The sequence below is a fragment of the Rhinoderma darwinii genome, chromosome 6 (genome assembly GCF_050947455.1).
Source record: "Rhinoderma darwinii isolate aRhiDar2 chromosome 6, aRhiDar2.hap1, whole genome shotgun sequence".
Taxonomy (NCBI): Eukaryota; Metazoa; Chordata; class Amphibia; order Anura; family Rhinodermatidae; genus Rhinoderma; species Rhinoderma darwinii.
Window position 1 is genome coordinate 24,112,020 of NC_134692.1, and position 18,935 is coordinate 24,130,954.

General features: G+C 42.9%; 1 protein-coding gene across 1 annotated transcript in view; it reads right to left on the bottom strand.

Moving 5' to 3' along the window:
* The window catches only part of ACVR1C (activin A receptor type 1C), a 66,402-nt gene that overhangs the window by 15,906 nt on the left and 31,561 nt on the right, over positions 1 to 18,935 (bottom strand). Inside the window, exon 3 of the mRNA XM_075829304.1 lies at positions 1,078 to 1,317. Within this exon, the coding sequence (XP_075685419.1) occupies positions 1,078 to 1,317 (240 nt within the window). The remainder of the gene's footprint in view (positions 1 to 1,077; positions 1,318 to 18,935) is intronic.

Sequence of the window (18,935 nt, forward strand, 5' to 3'; positions counted from 1 at the left end):
CTCCAATACGTCGGCAAACATCTGCCCATTCATTTGAATGGGTTTGCCGACGTACTGTGCAGACGACCTGTTATTTACGCGTCGTCGTTTGACAGCTGTCAAAAGACGACGCGTAAAAATACAGCCTCGTCAAAAGAAGTGCAGGACACTTCTTTGGACGTTTTTGGAGCTGTTTTCTCATAGACTCCAATGAAAACAGCTCCAAAAACGGACGTAAAAAACGCCGCGAAAACGGCGTGAAAACGCTGCGAAAAATGCGAGTTGGTAAAAAAACGTCTGAAAAGCAGGGTGTGTTTTCCCTTGAAAACAGCTCTGGATTTTCAGACGTTTTTGTTGACTACGTGTGAACATACCCTAACGTGCCATGAATGTCTGTAGAGCGCAGATAAACCACCTACAGATTACACCAAGGAAACTGCAGAACTATTACTTTTACTTTGGGTGTGAATGGAGAAGAAAACAACATACAGCTCAGAATCCTCAGCGTATGTGCACACGTAGTGACCAAAAACGTCTGAAAATCCAGAGCTGTTTTCAACGGAAACCAGACCCTGCTTTTCAGACGTTTTTTGACCAACTCGCAAATTTTGCGGCGTTTTTCGCGCCGTTTTCGCGGCGTTTTTTACGTCCGTTTTTGGAGCTGTTTTCATTGGAGTCTATGAGAAAACAGCTCCAAAAACGTCCAAAGAAGTGTCCTGCACTTCTTTTGACGAGGCTGTATTTTTACGCGTCGTCGTTTGACAGCTGTCAAACGACGATGCGTAAATAACAGGTCGTCTGCACAGTACGTCGGCAAACCCATTCAAATGAATGGGCAGATGTTTGCCGACGTATTGTAGCCCTATTTTCAGACGTAAAACGAGGCATAATACGCCTCGTATACGTCTGAAATTTGGCCGTGTGAACATACCCTTACAAGCACTGTTCAGCTACCACTCTGTACCAACAAGTGATCATTTTATGATTTGTTTCTAGATATTGGCAGCATTGGCAACACAGAATGTGCCAAAGAACTGCCCCATGTCTTTTACATCATTAGCAAGATACACCAGTATGGAAGTAGAAGATTGAAATTACCAGATCCAGATCCGGACGTTGACATATCGTATATGAGCTCTTTCAAGCATTTCCCATCTGTGTCTAAGTTGCAATCTGTTAAGGGTTCTTCAATGCACTGCCGCCGGGTTCTCTTGTAGGCGCAGTACCGCCTTTGACAGGTGTAGACCGTTAGCATAATGGCTATTGCCAGGACACATATTGGGATGGTCACCAATACCCACAGTTCCACATGACCGAAATGGGATACTCTTGTAGAGACTGCAAATTAGGAAAAAAAAATGATTAATAACAGTAAAGTAAAGACATCTATCACCTCCACCAATCAGAATAAAGTGGCAGAGGCGCTAGAAAACGGCCATGCCCTCTCAGCTCCTGTCTGCTCTACTCTTCTTTTGTATTATCAATTATTAGAATCAATGGCTGACCATGCAGCAAGCAAAAAATGCCAAGCAGAGCCAAAAATAGTCAAAAGGGCAGAGTGCTTTCATAGAGCCGCTGCCACTATGTTCTACCCATCGGCAGGCGGTCACCACCCTCCTCAGTATACTGATGGCATATCCTAGCAATATGTCATCAATGTCTCTAGTTAGATAATCCTGGTAGAAAAGGAGAAAAAGTGTACATCAATAATATGAGAAATCAAGACACAGATGTAGCAATCGTTATCACGTTGCAGCAAGTTATCAATTAAAAATTCAAGTTAAAGATTGCTACATCTGTACATATAATATTTTATATTAACTTCTATTTAAAGCAGATATTGGGTGGGTGGGACTGTGAAAGTAAAAACCACAAGTCACTTAAAGGGCTCGTGCACACAGCCGTATTACAGCTCTACCCATAGACGTCTAAAGGACCGGGGACCTAGATATAGGGGTAAGGGTGGTCCCCTATGAGGAGATCAGTACTATAAATTGCACTCATATATGAGGGGCCCTGTTATAGATTTTACATTGGGGCCAAGGAGCTTTACATCACACCTCTGTATGGGACAATGCGCTACCTCCATATACCTGTATAATATAATGCTGTATAGATGCACCATATAGCACCATATAGCAGCACATGGAGCATCCTGAGACCCTGCGTGCGACGCCGTACGGGCTCTGTATGAGAATTGTATCAGCATTTATGAACTATAGACGTAAAGCAGAAGTTATGTAAACCTTCAGTGTTAATGGAACCGCAGCTGTATTATTACACATTGTATATATTGTATCATTACACTAAGGGCTCATTCAGACGAGAGTATAAGTCGTCCGTGTGACGGACGTTAAAACAACAGCCGTCACATGAACACGTGTATTTCTCTCAGAGAAACTAGATCTCTCTCTTGTTGTTTGTATAGGAAGTTTATTCACGGATCCATAGGACCCTTTTGAGCTATTACTATAAATCTAATAAGCTTCAGAAAACGATAATCATTTGGAATAGTATAGAGTAACATGTTATCTGTTATATTCTGTCCCAATGTACTTGATATATGACATCACATCTCATTGACTATACATATATTATTTACAGTAGTCTATACACGCTACCAATACAAGACATTACAAAGTAGCACAGAAAGTTACATAATCTACTAGCTTGAACAAGAGCATCCCCTACTGGATACTAAAGGTTATTGTTCGTGGACCAGCATTCATGTATCGAAACCAGAGTCGTAGCTAACCTTTCCTTCACCCGAGATTCTGCTAAGCTAGCTTTGTATATAAACACCCTGGCCAAGGCTGACTGGCTTGTGTGTGCCCCCTGGTACGCAGTACATACCCCACCAATCCCATCCTAGCAATGTAACTGATCATAATAATGAGTCGCTGCAGTTCAGGAGCATTATTCCTGGAAGAAGTTTTTCAGATGTTAGGTCCCGTTCACACTGGCATTTGTCTGTACGTTTTTCTATTCCATTGTATTTACAGGAATACGTAGGAAAATGTTTCTATAAGGGCATGACCACACGTGGCGGATTTCCTCCGCAACTGTCCGCATCAATGCCGCACCTAATCCGGGTTGCGGATTACGGCTGCGGATCTGCACAAAATGTGCAGAAAATTGATGCGGACTAGCTGCTGCGGACTGCGGGAAAAGTGCTTCCCTTCTCTCTATTATCAGTGCAGGATAGAGAGAAGGGACAGCACTTTCCCTAGTGAAAGTAAACGACTTTCATACTTACCGGCCGTTGTCTTGGTGACGCGTCCCTCTTTCGGCATCCAGCCCGACCTCCCTGGATGACGCGCCAGTCCATGTGACCGCTGCAGCCTGTGCTTGGCCTGTGATTGGCTGCAGCCGTCACTTAGACTGAAACGTCATCCTGGGAGGCCGGACTGGAGACAGAAGCAGGGAGTTCTCGGTAAGTATGAACTTATATTTTTTTACAGGTTGCTGTATATTGTGATCGGTAGTCACTGTCCCGGGTGCAGAAACAGTTACTGCCGATCGCTTAACTCTTTCAGCACCCTGGACAGTGACTATTTACAGTCGTCTCCTAGCAACGCTCCCGTCATTACGGGAGCCCCATTGACTTCCTCAGTCTGGCTGTAGACCTAGAAATACATAGGTCCAGCCAGAATGAAGAAATGTCATGGCAAAAAAGCAAGACGCATCCGCAGCACACATAACATGTGCATGACAGCTGCGGACTTCATTGCGGAACTTAGAATCTCCATTGAAGTCAATGGAGAAATTCCGCCATGAGTCCGCCACTGCTCCGCAACAGACAGAGCATGCTGCGGACACCAAATTCCGCTCCGCAGCCTATGCTCCGCAGCGGAATGTTACGCATCGTCTAAACGAACACTTCTAAATAGAAGTGGAAGTCAATGCAGAAACGGCTCCGCTGCGGATTAACGCTGCGGAGTGTCCGCAGCGGAATTTAAGTGAAATTCCGCCACGTGTGAACCCAGCCTAAACCAGTCAATTTATTTCAAAGGGATGTCTCTGATGGCAAAATCCGTCCAATATTTACCATCAATGGAGGAATGGTTTCTAATGAAAGGCATCAATTGCGAACCTGTTAAAAATGGAAGCATGATGAGGGTGATTATAGCCTTATTACACTCCACTCAAAGCCTATTCCTGATCATCCTGGCCACATCTCCAAATCCAAGACAGGTTGCAACCAAAAAACAATATTAACCCCTTAGTGACCACTAATAGGCCTTTTCACATCGGTCACTAAGGGGTTAAGGTCTCAGTTTGGGTACAAAAACAAGAACTCAAAGTACAAGTGCCCCCCACATTAGCCAAATATTGCCTACATAGTGATGCCACCTGGCAGATATTGTAATTTGTAGTAGTAGTAGTGCCAGTACAGATACAGCAACCAGAAAGTACTGACCATGATCACTGTGCCCCCATAATAGTGCAAACCACAGTGCATTATAATTGTACCAACGCTCCGATAGCAATTCTAGCCAACACATGCAATCTGCCTAACAGCCCCCACTAGTATGTAACTATCTCTTCTTGTGCAGGTCTGAGATCAGTACTGGAGAATTCAGTCATGAAAAAGTGACCAAAAGTTTTCCATACTTTGTATATTCTATACAGAACGGAGGGCAACCAAGCAGTGGCGTAGCTATAGGGACCCTCGTTGCCACACAGCGCTGACCGCGCTGGTCCCGCTTCCAACTGAATCTAGGTCCAGAGGACACACATTCAGTTGGGTTGGCTCCAGCATTCACTATGCCGCGAGCGGCTCGGCGTAGGCAGGGCGATGTAGTGACGTCATCGCACCTGTCTACTCCGAGTCACTCACAGCACAGTACAGAGCAGGAGAAGCATCTTCCACCCGTCGTGGGAACGGGGATAGGTAAGTAATTATGTTATTATTTTTCTATTAGGTACATATGGGGGTATTATATGGTAGTTGCTGAGGGGGCATTATACTGTATGGGGCAGATATGGGGGGTATCATACTGTATGGGGGGCATTATACTGTATGGGACAGCTATGGGGGCATTATACTTTATGGGACAGCTAAGGGGGGCATTATACTGTATGGGACAGCTATGGGGGGACATTATACTGTATGGGGGGCATTATACTGTATGGGACAGCTATGGTGGAATTATACTGTATGGGCCAGCTAAGGGGGGCATTGTACTGTATAGGGGCATTATACTGTAGGGGACAGCTATGGGGGCATTATACTGTATGGGACAGCTATGGGGGGCATCATAATGTATAGGGCAGCTATGGGGGGCATTATATTGTATGGGGCAGCTATGGGGGCATTATACTGTAGGGGCAGCTATGGAGGCATTAAACTGTGTGTGGGCAGCTATGGGGGCATTATACTGTATGGGACATCTAAGGGGGCATTATACTGTATTGGGGCATTATACTGTATGGGACAGCTATGGGGGCATTATACTGTATGGGGGCATTATACTGTATGGGACAGCTATGGGGGTATTATACTGTATGGGACAGCTAAGGGGGCATTGTACTGTATTGGGGGCATTATATACTGTATGAGTCTGCTAAGGGGGCATTGTACTGTATGGGGGCATTATACTGTATGGGACAGCTATGGGGGGTATTATACTGTATGGGACAGCTAAGGGGGGCATTATACTGTATGGGGGCATGATACTGTATGGGACAGCTATGGGGGGTATTATACTGTATGGGACAGCTAAGGGGGCATTGTACTGTATGGGGGCATTATACTGTATGGGACAGCTATGGGGGGTATTATACTGTATGGGACAGCTAAGGGGGCATTGTACTGTATGGGGGCATTATACTGTATGGGACAGCTATGGGGGGTATTATACTGTATGGGACAGCTAAGGGGGGCATTATACTGTATGGGGCAGCTATGGTGACATTATACTGTGAGGGCAGCTATGGGGACATTATACTGTGAGGGGGGCATTATACTGTGTGGTGGCATTATACTGTGGGGGCAGCTATGGGGGCATTCATGGGATCTGTCGGGTAAGGCAGCTGGGCATAGGCGTGCGTAGGGGTCTAGTGGTGTTGGGGAGGAGGTAGGGGGACCCAAGCTGAATTCTTGCACCAGAGCCCATGAGCCTTTAGCTAAATCTAGTGTCACTTAAAGCTCCTGGGTCCGAATGTAAAATATATAACTAAGCCCCCACCAAACATGTTCCATTTATAATACTAGTGTCCTCTTATGTGGAAGAGGGCACCATGGCTTTAGGTGCAACTGCTTCCTCTTCACCAACTATAGATTCGCCCATGAGCAAAGTGAAGAAAGCGTTCAAACGTTTGAATCTTGTGACGTGCAGCTATGATGATATAGCATTATGCTACCAGTAGGTGTCACTGTTCCATTATGTGGAATATGGTAAAAAAAAAAAAACTACTGAGACGGTATGTTACTTATTGTGCAATGAAGTTTGTGTTGGTTCTAAAGTAAGTGAACTCCTGAGGGAAAGCATAGCAGTTATGAATATCCATGTCCCTATTATCAGCCTGGAAATTTTCATATAAATAATTATTTTTGCAAAAGTTCTCACAGTTCGTGAGTAATGACTAGATAAGTCTATAGAGTATAATGTACATATCCTGCCTTCCGTCTTTAGGGTATGATCACAAGTAGCAGTAGCCCCATGACATAAAACACATTTTAAAGGTATGGTCTCATATTGACAACACCTGTCCATAAGTCTTACAGAGTGTGAATGGCGAGACGCTCTACCGGACCCAGCGTGCCCATGCATTCCCCTTCAGTGGCTCCTGCAGATGAAATGTATAAACAGATGCAGCTTCCCCCGGGTTAGAGAAGCCAGATCCATTGCGATCAACCGATCGCCGCACCAGTTTCTTTTGTCTTCGTGAGATAATCCCTTTAACATTTATGGGTTTTGCCACAACTGGGCAAAATATTCTCGGAAGTGTTCTCATAGTGTAACACAATGCTGAAGGGCACTTACGATGATCATACAAATGGTCAGTAATGCATAAGTCCTCTATACGTTACCATATAGAACAGGAGGCGTTGGTCATGAGAACCAATCAGATTCTACTACGGTTTATAAGATAAAGGAAAATGTGATCTTTAAACCTTACACTTAATCCTATAATATTAACTGTACACATGATCTCCATACATCTCTGTAGTTACCACCTCCCTGTGCCGTACAATCCTATACCTGATCTAACACAGGGCAATGTCCGAGCTGATAAGAGTCAACATGCTGGGTAGACAAGTAAAGACTCCATAGAAAGTAACATTACATAATTCCTTATTGAACAAAGCCTAATTCCCTTTTGAACATAATTTCACAAGTTACATCTACATTAAAACTTGAGTAAGGCCCTTGCACACGAACGTGCTTTTGTGGCCACAATTCCCCCAAAAATCCACGGGAGAATTGCGGCCCAATTCATTTCTATGGGCCCATGCACACGACCGTGGTTTACACAGTCCGTGCATGGCCCAGGAGCCTGGACCGCAGAAAGAAAGGACATGTCTTATTACGGCCGTGTTCTGCGGCCCAGGCTAGGGATTATCACCATACCAGAATCTGGACTTCGATACCGATACTTCATTTAGTATTGCGATTTCGATACCAATTCAATACTTTGCCAACAGTAAAAATAAAATAAAAATTCTTCTGTTTTCTGATGTGAGGTGCGAGGTGTGATGATGAATTTAACCTCCCTGTGCCTCACATTAATAGTAATTAACCCCATCATGTAAGGTACATGATGGGGTTAATTACTATTAATGTGAGGCACATGGAGATTAAATTCATCACACCTCGTGCCTCACAATAAGTGAAAAGTTTTCTTTTTTTTTTTTTACAGCGTACACATCATAAATGACGCAAAAAAATTGTTGTGTAGGTTATTACATCCGTGCCAATACCGAAATATGTATATATTTTATGTATTGAGACTTATTTTAATTTTTATTGTAAAAAAAAAAGGTGTATGTGTATTTTTTTAAATTTAATATTACTTTATGTTTTTACTTTAATGTACTGGCATATATCAGATATATGCCAGTACATTATCCTGTGTACTGATAGTACACAGGCAGACAGTTAGGACATACCTAAGTATTCCCTAACAGGAAATATGGTAAGACAGCCCTGGGGTCCTTCGATGGACTCTGGGCTGTCTGCCCATATATGGTAAGGCCCTCGATTGCGTCACAGGAATTCTCATTTTCTCCTGAATGCTGCAGTCAGCTGTGATCGCAGCATTCAGGGAATAGCGGCGGAGATGAGAGGTTTCTCTGATCTCCGCCGTTATAGAGCGGGGCTGCAGTTGTGTAATACAGCCATTGCCCTGCTCATGACAGTAAGTGCACGTGCGGTCAGCATGAGGAGAAGCGGCCGGCGCTGCACTAATGAGTGGCGGTGCAGGCACTGAAGACAGAACATGGGGGTGGTTTGCAGTGCGCCCGCCATGTTCTGTCTTCAGTGCCGGCGCTCATTAGTGCAGCGCCGGCCGCATTACATCATCCTGACGGTACGCACGTTAGGACTCAGGAGGAGGGGCAATGACTGTATTACATAGCTGCAGCCGCGCACTCATACATTCATGTGTTACTATACTGAGCTGTGCGGCTGCACAGCTTAGTATCAAAATACATGAAACAACAGCATGGAACCGTTTGGGGATGCACAGTATCGAAACAGTATCGAAGTTTCGATGCATCGTGCATCCCTAGTCCAGGCTCATAGAAAATAATGGACGCAGCCGAGTGCACGGCCCGCGATTTGCGTGCAGCTCGCGGGTGACACTCTGCGGCCGACCGACCCGAAAATCACGGCCGCGCACATGGCTACGGTCGTGTGCATGAGGCCTAACTGTATAAATAATATTAATTTTCATTTCATTTATATTTTGTTCTCCATTCATATACTCCTGCTTTTTAAAAAAAAAAAAATCTGCTAGTTGCCATTGGAAACTGACAACAGTTATTTCTAATTTGTTGTCAGACATGTGACCTAACAGCTTAGCTCTACAGCCCCATGCACACGACTGTAGTACCTGCACATTTTGCTCAAAACAGAATGGGTAAGGGGTTGCCTCTATATGACGCAGCTTGGTGATAGGGGTGCAACACTTTAAGATGATTTGAAAGCTTCACCTTGTCATGCAAGAACAGCCTCAGGGAAATATCTGGAGATCACACACACCAGTAATATAACTTTGTTTTTAGGTTTGCCGTCCTGATAATTATACATTCTTGAACTAGTACAGCTCAACTGGAAACCCTCCAAATAGTTTGGGCAGATTAACTTTCGAGACACTTTCTTGAACTTTCTATTCCGAGAGGAAATCGGATCACACAAGCGTTTATGAATTACATGTATGTAAATACGTATTGTTAAATGGTATAAGCCTTATTCCAATAATAACGTTATAGTATAGGGGTTGTCCATTAGCCGATGCTAATACTATTACATAACTCTCGCTCTGGAGGACCCAGGACGTCGCTGTTGTTATGGTATAAATATATGTATAATGTATCTGGGGCCCCAAGGAGTGAAATGTTATAGAGGAGAACATGTGTTACAATAGAATGGATATTTTAGAAAGGTTAAGAGAGGAAATAGTTTGCAGCTGCTTCTGCCGTCCCTTGAAATTGCAAACAGATGGCGGTCAATCACTTGACCAACCCCCCTAAGCATAAAAGGGAATACCTTGTGTTCCGCCAATGGGCTTTATGGGAAAGAAGGATGTAAGGATTGAATATACAGATGACTCATATGTTATGGAATGTTCTTTGTTCTAATGCTATAAAAGCGACCACTACGGTTAAATAAAGTCAGAAGGATTTTTACTTTGAGAAACGTCTCAGTGTATCTGTTGCTTCTCCGAGCTCGCACCCCCCCCCCCACCTGATTTGAACCTGCATGGAGATCAAGGCGTAACGTGACTCAAATTGCGATCACAGAAATTGGCGCCCGAACCAGGGACTTGACCAGAAGGACGGCACCCCACCTAGGGGATCTCCCGGGACTTGAATGGCGACCTCCCGGACGAAGGAACGTGCAGACCACTGCTGCAGCAAGGTAAGAAGACTTAATTCTTACAAACTCTGCTCTGCACCTTCCTGTCTGGTAGGTCACCTTCCCGGTAGTGCTCCTGAGGGATAGAGGGGCCACATGAGGGTATTTTTAGTGTAAAAATCTGGTCAAGTCTATATGTAATCCTACCCTCAGGATAAAGTGCCTGATCTCCATGACAGTATTTGTATGAATGTTGTAGAAACCCAGTTTTGTGTCACAAATGCATTTTAGAATAAGGAAATTGTTTTTGGGAAAAAACTTCCGATAATCCGGCAAATTACCAGAAACATGTGTACATGCTTCAGGTGACTACGGGGATTATGATAGGCTAAATTTAAGCCCGGAAATCGAAAATTTTGTGCAATCTGATAATCCGGAAAAATGCCGAAAATGTGTGTACAGCATTGAGGTACTTGCGGAGATTATCATGCACTGATTTTCAGCTCAAAATTCCAGAATTTTGTGCAATCTGATAATCCGGCATGTCAAAAGAACAGCTTGATTTTACGTTTGCCTTGTTATTTGGATTAGGAATATTTGTCATGGTGCGGAGGGCACGTACTCGAGTGGTGTCTCAGACGAAGAAAGTAAGCTAGTTATAAAAGGACTGTGAAAGGGAAGATTCTCTGGCCAGAGTAGAAGAGTAAGTACGGAAACTAGAACTGTCTAAAATAGATGAGAAAGAAATTCATCTGTCAGTAGCTAAAATCTGTAACAAAATAAGAAGTATCAAGTGGATAAGTAACTGTCGAAAATAGGCAAGAAAGAAATTTGCCTATCAGGAAACTTACCCCTTGAATTACTTAGGGTGTGCCAAAAAAGGCCACCACTTACAGTCACAAGATGAGGAACTTGGTGTTCCTATTAAGAAGTTTCGAGGGGATAAGTAACTGTCTAAAATAGGTGAGAAAGAAATTCACCTATCAGGAAAATTACCCCCTACGTAACTTAGGGTCTGCCCATAGGCGACCACTTATAACTAGTGAACAATGGGGAACTTGGTGTTCCTATTACGAGATGAGCACCCACAAGGACTGACAGCCAAACAGGTAGTAGCAGAAAGAGAAGGTAAAAAGGCAACGCAAGGAACGAATCAGTTAATGAAGGCATGTGGAATGGGAAAAGCGGGAAGATTAGATCGGGAAAAAAAATATAGATGATATAATGAGCAGATCCTTTGTGGGATTATTGTTTAGTTGGTTGTAATTTGGCTCAGTTGGATAGTGTATACAGAGTGTACGTAGGAGATACGTAGTGTGGGACTTTCCCTAACAGCCAATAGAGGTATGGCATATGGGTGAGCAAGCACCTGTTAAAATGGTGTAAATTTACTAGGGGATTGTAAATCCAGAACCACACAGAGTCAAATGACAAAGTAGCATCTTTTAGAAAGCAACAAAGAGCCTACAAATGTATGTAATGTTAATACACTGAAGTAAACGTGCAGGAGGTTGTCAGAGGAAATTCAAAGGGAGGTATAGAAGTAGTAGTTGTTTTAATGTTGCAAATGACCTTATAGTAAATTCCCATACGATATAATTTAGAATCAACTTGTGTGATAAGAGAAGGGGGAGGTGGAGAACAGCTGCTAGTGAGATAAGAAATGTAATCTTGTTCTTGAAATGAATGGACACAACATTAAATGCTGATCCAGCCGACGCCCGGTAATGGCGTCCGTACCTCATGTTGAGTGTGTCCTCATTGTGGGTGGGAAACCCCCTGCCCCTGATGTGGCCACGCCCGGCCCATTCAAATCAGTATGAAATAATCACCTTGTTAATTTTGTCATTTGTAGTGTTTTTTTTCTATTTACAGAAGTTCCAGTCTAGTTCACTGATGAAACAACACGTCATCATAATATAGAGATGGTGGCCGTCAGATTGTACGGTTAAACATTAACGTAGATAATTTCTATACAATGGTGTGATAAATGATTGCAGATACGTATGTTGTTTTGCCGGCATTGAAAGTGTTAAGATTGTGAGAGAAGAAGTTGTGAGAAGCTGCGAGTTTGTGACCCCCCTCCCTCCCCCCTAAAGTGTGCTGTGTTTGGGAGGAGGAGGAGGGGGGCTGACTGGGTGCATTCTGCAGGGCTGATGAGACAAAGGGATTTCAATATGCACTGCTGAGATATATATATATATATCAGTAATGTCTACAAACCGAAATACATTTCTTCTCTTTTGCGCAAGCGCTGTTGGTTATAAAAGTTACGATATTTATGTGTTATGATTTGATCAGATTTCATGTGTTTTGATGTTAATTCAGATGTATTAAACTACAGATACTGTGAGACACGGGGGTTTTGAAAATGTATGTGCCCCCACCGTTATACTGTTTATTGGCTTGCAGTAATTAATGTTATCAGAGATAATATTTTCTGTTTTATTGAATAACTAACTACAATTGTTTTGTTTTTGATTTCACACATGAGTTATATCATTGTAAAGATAACATGTTTGTCAGGAAAAAGTCATTTTTGTTTCAGGCTGTTGCACATTACAAGGGGTTAAACTAGTGTTATGTTGAGATGCAGTTTTGAACTCTGCTACATCACTCTCGCAGAGTCCACAAAGGGGGGAAGGGTGAAGGAACTGATCAGGTACAATTTTGGTTTATGTGTAAGAGACCATCCCCCTCCAGCAAAGTTACACAGGAGGTGATGTGACATCACTCACACGAGTCTTTATGGATTTAGATGAGGGAGAAGGCAAAACAAAACTTGTATATTACTGCTATTCTAACTCAAGTACAACCTAAGCATTTGTCAACTGCAAGACATTTGAGATTAACCTGTGCACTTCTTCTCCATGAGCAGGTCACACTCCATAGCTGTACTACATTGAACCCAGCTACCTTACTGCCTTTGGAGCAAGGGGGAGAAGACGTAGGTAAAGTATGGTCACAATTTTTTGCCTGAAACTGATGAACATGATTGTATGGCCCTTATGGCCCAGGAAACAGTGGGGTTTGCACATGTAAAAGATACCCCACTCCAAAACCCAGACTCTTTGTGGATGGTTCAAGGTATTGTGTAGAAGGATCTTTTCTTACAGGATATGCAGTAACCACCGAAGATGTAGTCCTAGAAGCAGCCTCCTTACCAGCGTCCCGCTCAGCACAAGAAGCGGAGCTTAAGGCCCTGGCAGCAGCATGCCAACATGCAGAAGGAAAGACAGCAAATATATACACTGACTCTCGTTATGCTTTTGGGATTGCACACGATTATGGCCCCATATGGAGGGCAAGACAATTTTTGACCTCTGCAGGTACACCTGTAAAGAATGCAGACTTTGTAAAATACTTGATGGAGACCCTGATGTTACCCACTGAGGTAGCAGTAATAAAGATAAAAGCTCACACTACGGCCAACACACCAGAAGCAAGGGGAAATGCCCTGGCAGACGAAGCGGCAAAGCAAGCAGCACAGAAGCTACCCGTGTTAGCAGCCGTATGTCAGATAAAAGATCCAGAGGAAACAAGACCAGCTGTAAGCCCGGAACTACTGCAAAAACTTCAAGGACAAGCAACAAAAGAAGAAAAAGACAAGTGGACGGCCCAAGGAGCAACGCTACGAAAAGATGGCCTCTGGCAGTGCCAAAATAAACTGTGCCTGCCTAAGACAATGTTCCCAATGATGGCCCAAATAACACATGGAGCGACACACCAGTCAAAAACGGCAATGATGGACTTGGTTAACAAAACCTGGTATGCTCCAGGGTTTAGTGTGATGGCCAGCAGTTTTACACAAGGATGCATGATCTGTGCAACACATAATATTGGAAGAACTGTAAAAGTACCACAGAAGCACACACCCAGACCTATATATCCGTTCCAGAGACTGCAGATAGACTATATTCAACTACCCAAAGTTGGTACCTATGAGTATGTGCTTGTTTGTATTGATCTCTTTTCAGGATGGCCAGAAGCTTTTCCAGTAACCAAAGCTACAGCCGTAGCCCCAGCAAAGAAACTGATCAACGAGGTGGTGTGCAGATATGGAGTTCCAGAGGAGATCGAGAGCGACAGAGGAACTCATTTTACGGGTGAAATCATGAACCATGTGTTGTCAGCTCTAGGCATAAGTCAAGCCCTACATACACCATACCATCCACAGAGCAGTGGGAAGGTTGAGAGACTAAATGGGACTCTCAAATTGAAAATCCAAAAAGCAATGGTAGAAACCGGGAAACCATGGACCGAGTGTCTACCATTAGCCTTGTTCTCAGTAAGATACACGCCCACAAAAAGAACAGGTCTCAGCCCATATGAGATCTTATTTGGGTCGGCTCCCAGATTAGGATGTTATTTTCCACAGGTGCTCCAAATGCAGTATGGTAGACTAACAGATTATGTATCAACGCTGAACAAACAATTGACCAAGGTGCATGCACAAGTCTTTGCTTCCATTCCAGGTCCTGATTCAGTTGAAGGGACGTATAAGCTAGAACCAGGAGATTGGGTCGTTGTCAAAAGACACGTGAGGAAGAGCCTTGAGCCACGGTTTGATGGTCCTTTTCAAGTCCTACTCGTTACAAGCACCTCAGTGAAGCTCGAAGGAAAGGCAAGCTGGATTCACGCCAGTCATTGTAAAAAGGTTCTTCAGCCAGAAGAATGAAGATCTTTGCGGTTGTTGCGGCGGTTGTTGCGTGTGCTCTTATACAAAAAGGCAGAACTGCTACTCCTGTACACGTAATCAGTACAGAATCACTGGAACAGTTCAGGACAGGGTGGGCGAATGCCACAGTGGATAGAAAGCAGGGTAACTACACCTATAAGGCCAATGCCCCGTGTTATACTACAAATGTGACTACAACCGAAGGGACTTGGAAAAAAGGACCACATGGAGGGACTGTGTACCTTCACATAGACAAAACAGCCAACATTAGCATACAAGAAGAGATGCCGGGGCTGTTGTTTTGTTGTTATGAACCAGATTTACAGTATCTACAGAAATATACAACCAGTAAAAATAGAAATGAAATGATAAATAAGATTTATGAAAGATGCAACAAGGAGAGGCTCAACTCTACGATTGTAATAAAAGAAACTGATGGGATGATATTATGTATGAATAATAGCCAAATAAGAAATAGAATATATTTTGTATTCTTGATAACAATTTTAAGAGATAGTTTTAAGCCACATATAACAGTACAAAGTCTGGAAAGAATCCCACACACTTGTAAGAGCGCTGTAACCCAACAGCAGAGAAAGAATGTACACTTCAATATTTCCTTCCCTGAATCCCCCAGCTGTCATAGACAAAAAAGAGAATGGTATGACCCGCTATTAGGAGGGGTAGGAACGGGATTAGGAGTATTGAATGGTATACAGGTAGAAACAGTTATGAACAAATTAAACTCAGTGGGAGATGACACATCTACTGCATTAAGGATAGGTGCGTCATGGTTACCTACTACCTTTGCCATACAACAGAAAGGGTTAGCTATAGATGAACTGTTCCTAAATGTTTTTAATGAAAGTATGCTAACCGAATATAGAACATTACAGAATGTATCAACTTTTGTAAATTGGACAGTATGTACGCTTAAAACGATGTGGCAACAAGAACAGATGAATAATTTTAAGAATAAATTGTTTAGTAGTCATGTTAGGCAATGGACAGACATTCTGCCCGTAGGAGAGAGAAATGATACGTGGTTATTGTTACAGCCTGAGTATACTGAGTGTACACCTAAATGGTGTGCAGGAAGACTAATAGCATTTAATGTGAAAAATCCTACTCTATTATGCAAATTTATTGTTATGCCAATGGTAATGATTGATCCGGTGACATTATTAGGACAATATTGGATGCCAGAAATGAAAGGAACACACATAGATTCTCAAAATAAGACGAGGAATATAGATTTGTGCCAATTAACAGAGCAAGGATATGTATGTAATCAACAGTCAGGGATATATGAACCCTGTCTAATGCAGCACCAGGATAATGTATGCGCACTCACTATAATCCCAGAAGCTAACCTACAGGTTTATATTGAAGTAGGTCCACAGCATGTATGCTTAATAACTAACGACAAGCAGACCCTTAGCCAGTTTAATCTCATAGGACCATTTTCAGGATGTCTATACAATGTGACGCATTTGACTTGGGGGAACCAAACTATAGTGTTCCTGCCTACTTTAGAAGAAATAATGTCCACTGTATGGGTACCTGAACCTTTGCCCTATGGAAATTTTAGTTTGCCACTGGAAGAGTTAAAACAAGTGTTACAAAAGTCTAAAGACGTAAAGAAATTGATAGCAGCCCATAATGTAACTCTAAGTAAAGTGAAAGTATTGGCTACAATAGCAGCTAGGGAAGTAATAAATTTATCGTCAGCAATAAAAGATGCCAGTGCCCATCATTGGTATGACATATTTACAGGATTTTCCCCCACTGCCACTAAGATACTGCATGTGTTATTCCAACCCTTGATATGTTTCATAATATTGTTTATATTGCTTACATGTTTTAATTGTTATACATTTTGCAAAATAAGGGAAGCATTCAATCAGAGGCCTATACATTATGATCAAAGAATGTTGTGAGATTACCCCACCTACATACCTGTGTGAATCAAGTGAAGAAATGGATCGAAGCCTTGCTATCAGGAGATAGAAGTAGCATTGGAATTTAGGTGTTGGTAAAATCACAAAAGGAGGGATTGTTATGGTATAAATATATGTATAATGTATCTGGGGCCCCAAGGAGTGAAATGTTATAGAGGAGAACATGTGTTACAATAGAATGGATATTTTAGAAAGGTTAAGAGAGGAAATAGTTTGCAGCTGCTTCTGCCGTCCCTTGAAATTGCAAACAGATGGCGGTCAATCACTTGACCAACCCCCCTAAGCATAAAAGGGAATACCTTGTGTTCCGCCAATGGGCTTTATGGGAAAGAAGGATGTAAGGATTGAATATACAGATGACTCATATGTTATGGAATGTTCTTTGTTCTAATGCTATAAAAGCGACCACTACGGTTAAATAAAGTCAGAAGGATTTTTACTTTGAGAAACGTCGCAGTGTATCTGTTGCTTCTCCGAGCTCGCACCCCCCCCCCACCTGATTTGAACCTGCATGGAGATCAAGGCGTAACGTGACTCAAATTGCGATCACACTGTATTACACCGAAGGCAAATTGATGAACACCAGTCGATGAATTATGCTGCCCATAACAGCTGGGGGTCCCATCAGTGGGACCCTCAGGGGATCATTTTATTTTCGGGGGACCTTTCTTACAAAAACGGGTTATCTACTTTAAGTAAATATCCACCTTTTATCATCATATCGTTTATAGGTCCAATATTCTGTGATGATTGACTTCTTAATATATCTTTATAGGGGTTTGAGCATCATTTTTCTACTTAAAAGATTAATGTCTGTCTGCATTCAGCCACCACTAGGGTGCGCTTATGAGCTTACTACTTTATTATTTGGCTCCATGTATAAACCATATGCATTAAGCTCCCCCTAGAGGTGGATGTAGGCAGACAGAATTTTATTTTTTAACTCTATACCAGGGGATTTGGAGCTCTGTGTCAGAAAAACCTAGCTCTGATCACTATAAAGACATATTAACAAATTAATCAGCTCAGAATTTTGGACCAATTTAGATTTTTTTTTAAAATGGTGCACATTCAAGTAATAGCAGTTGCAGATGACCGATGTGCCACTCAGGCCGTTTTTAACGGCATCCGAGTGTCACTTGATAGTTTTCACGGGCCCATTCACTTTAGCGGGTGAATCGGATCCGTGAAAACGGACCAGATTCTCCGATCCATAGAAAGATAGGACATATATTTCCACGGATTACTGACGGGACTCGGCTGGCGCACACTGTCGTGTGCTTGTGGCATAATTCTTTGATATATTCTGGATAATAGCTTCAAACAAGGGCGGTTTATCATAGGACAAAGTACATTGTAGTTTTGTCGCGTTTTTGCCGCAAATCGCGGCAAAAGCTGCGACGAATCTGCATTGTGTATGTCCTGCAAAAGGACCTAAGGTCACATGACCTCATCTTTGAAGTTCTTACAACTGTTTGGAGACCTGCTGGTCACATGACCGCAGCTCCATGAGCAGTAGCAGCAGAAGCAAGACTCCACAGAGAAGACTGAGATAAGCTGCTATGTAAGTATAAGGGGATGGATTTGTTTAAGGGGTCTGTATTTAGGGGGCCTGGGGTGGGGACTGTATTTAGGAGGTTTGGTGTCAGTATAAGTTTAAGGGGTCTGTATTTAGGGGGTCTGGTGTCTCTATCAGTTTAAGGGGTCTAGGGTCTGTATATTTAGGGGTCTGTGTTAGTTTAAGGGGTCTGGGCTCTGTATTTAGGGGGTCTATTAGTTTGAGGTCTGGGGTCTGTATTTAGGGGGTCTGGTCTGGGGTCTGTATTAGTTTATAGGGTCTATTTAGGGGGCCTGTTCTAGGGTCTGTATTAGTTTAGGGATCTTTATTTAGGGGTCTGTATTTAGGGGGTCTGGACTGGGGTCTGTATTAGTTTATATGGTCTATTTAGGGGGCCTGTTCTAGGGTCTGTATTAGTTTAGGGGTCTTTATTTAGGGGTCTGTATTTAGGGGTCTGGTCAGGGTCTGTATTAGAATAGGGGGTCTGGTCTCGGGGAGTTAGGTATTTTGGTCATTATTAGTGTAGGGGTCAGGTCTGTATTTAGGGGTCTGTATTAGTTTGAGGTCTGCTGTCTGTATTCAGGGGGTCTGGTCTGGGGTCTGTATTCAGGGGGTCTGGTCTGGGGTCTGTATTTAGGGAGTCTCGTCTGGGGTCTATATTTAGGGGTCTGGTCTGGGGTCTGTATTAGTTTATGGGGTCTGTATTTAGGGGTCTGTATTAGTTTAGGGGTCTT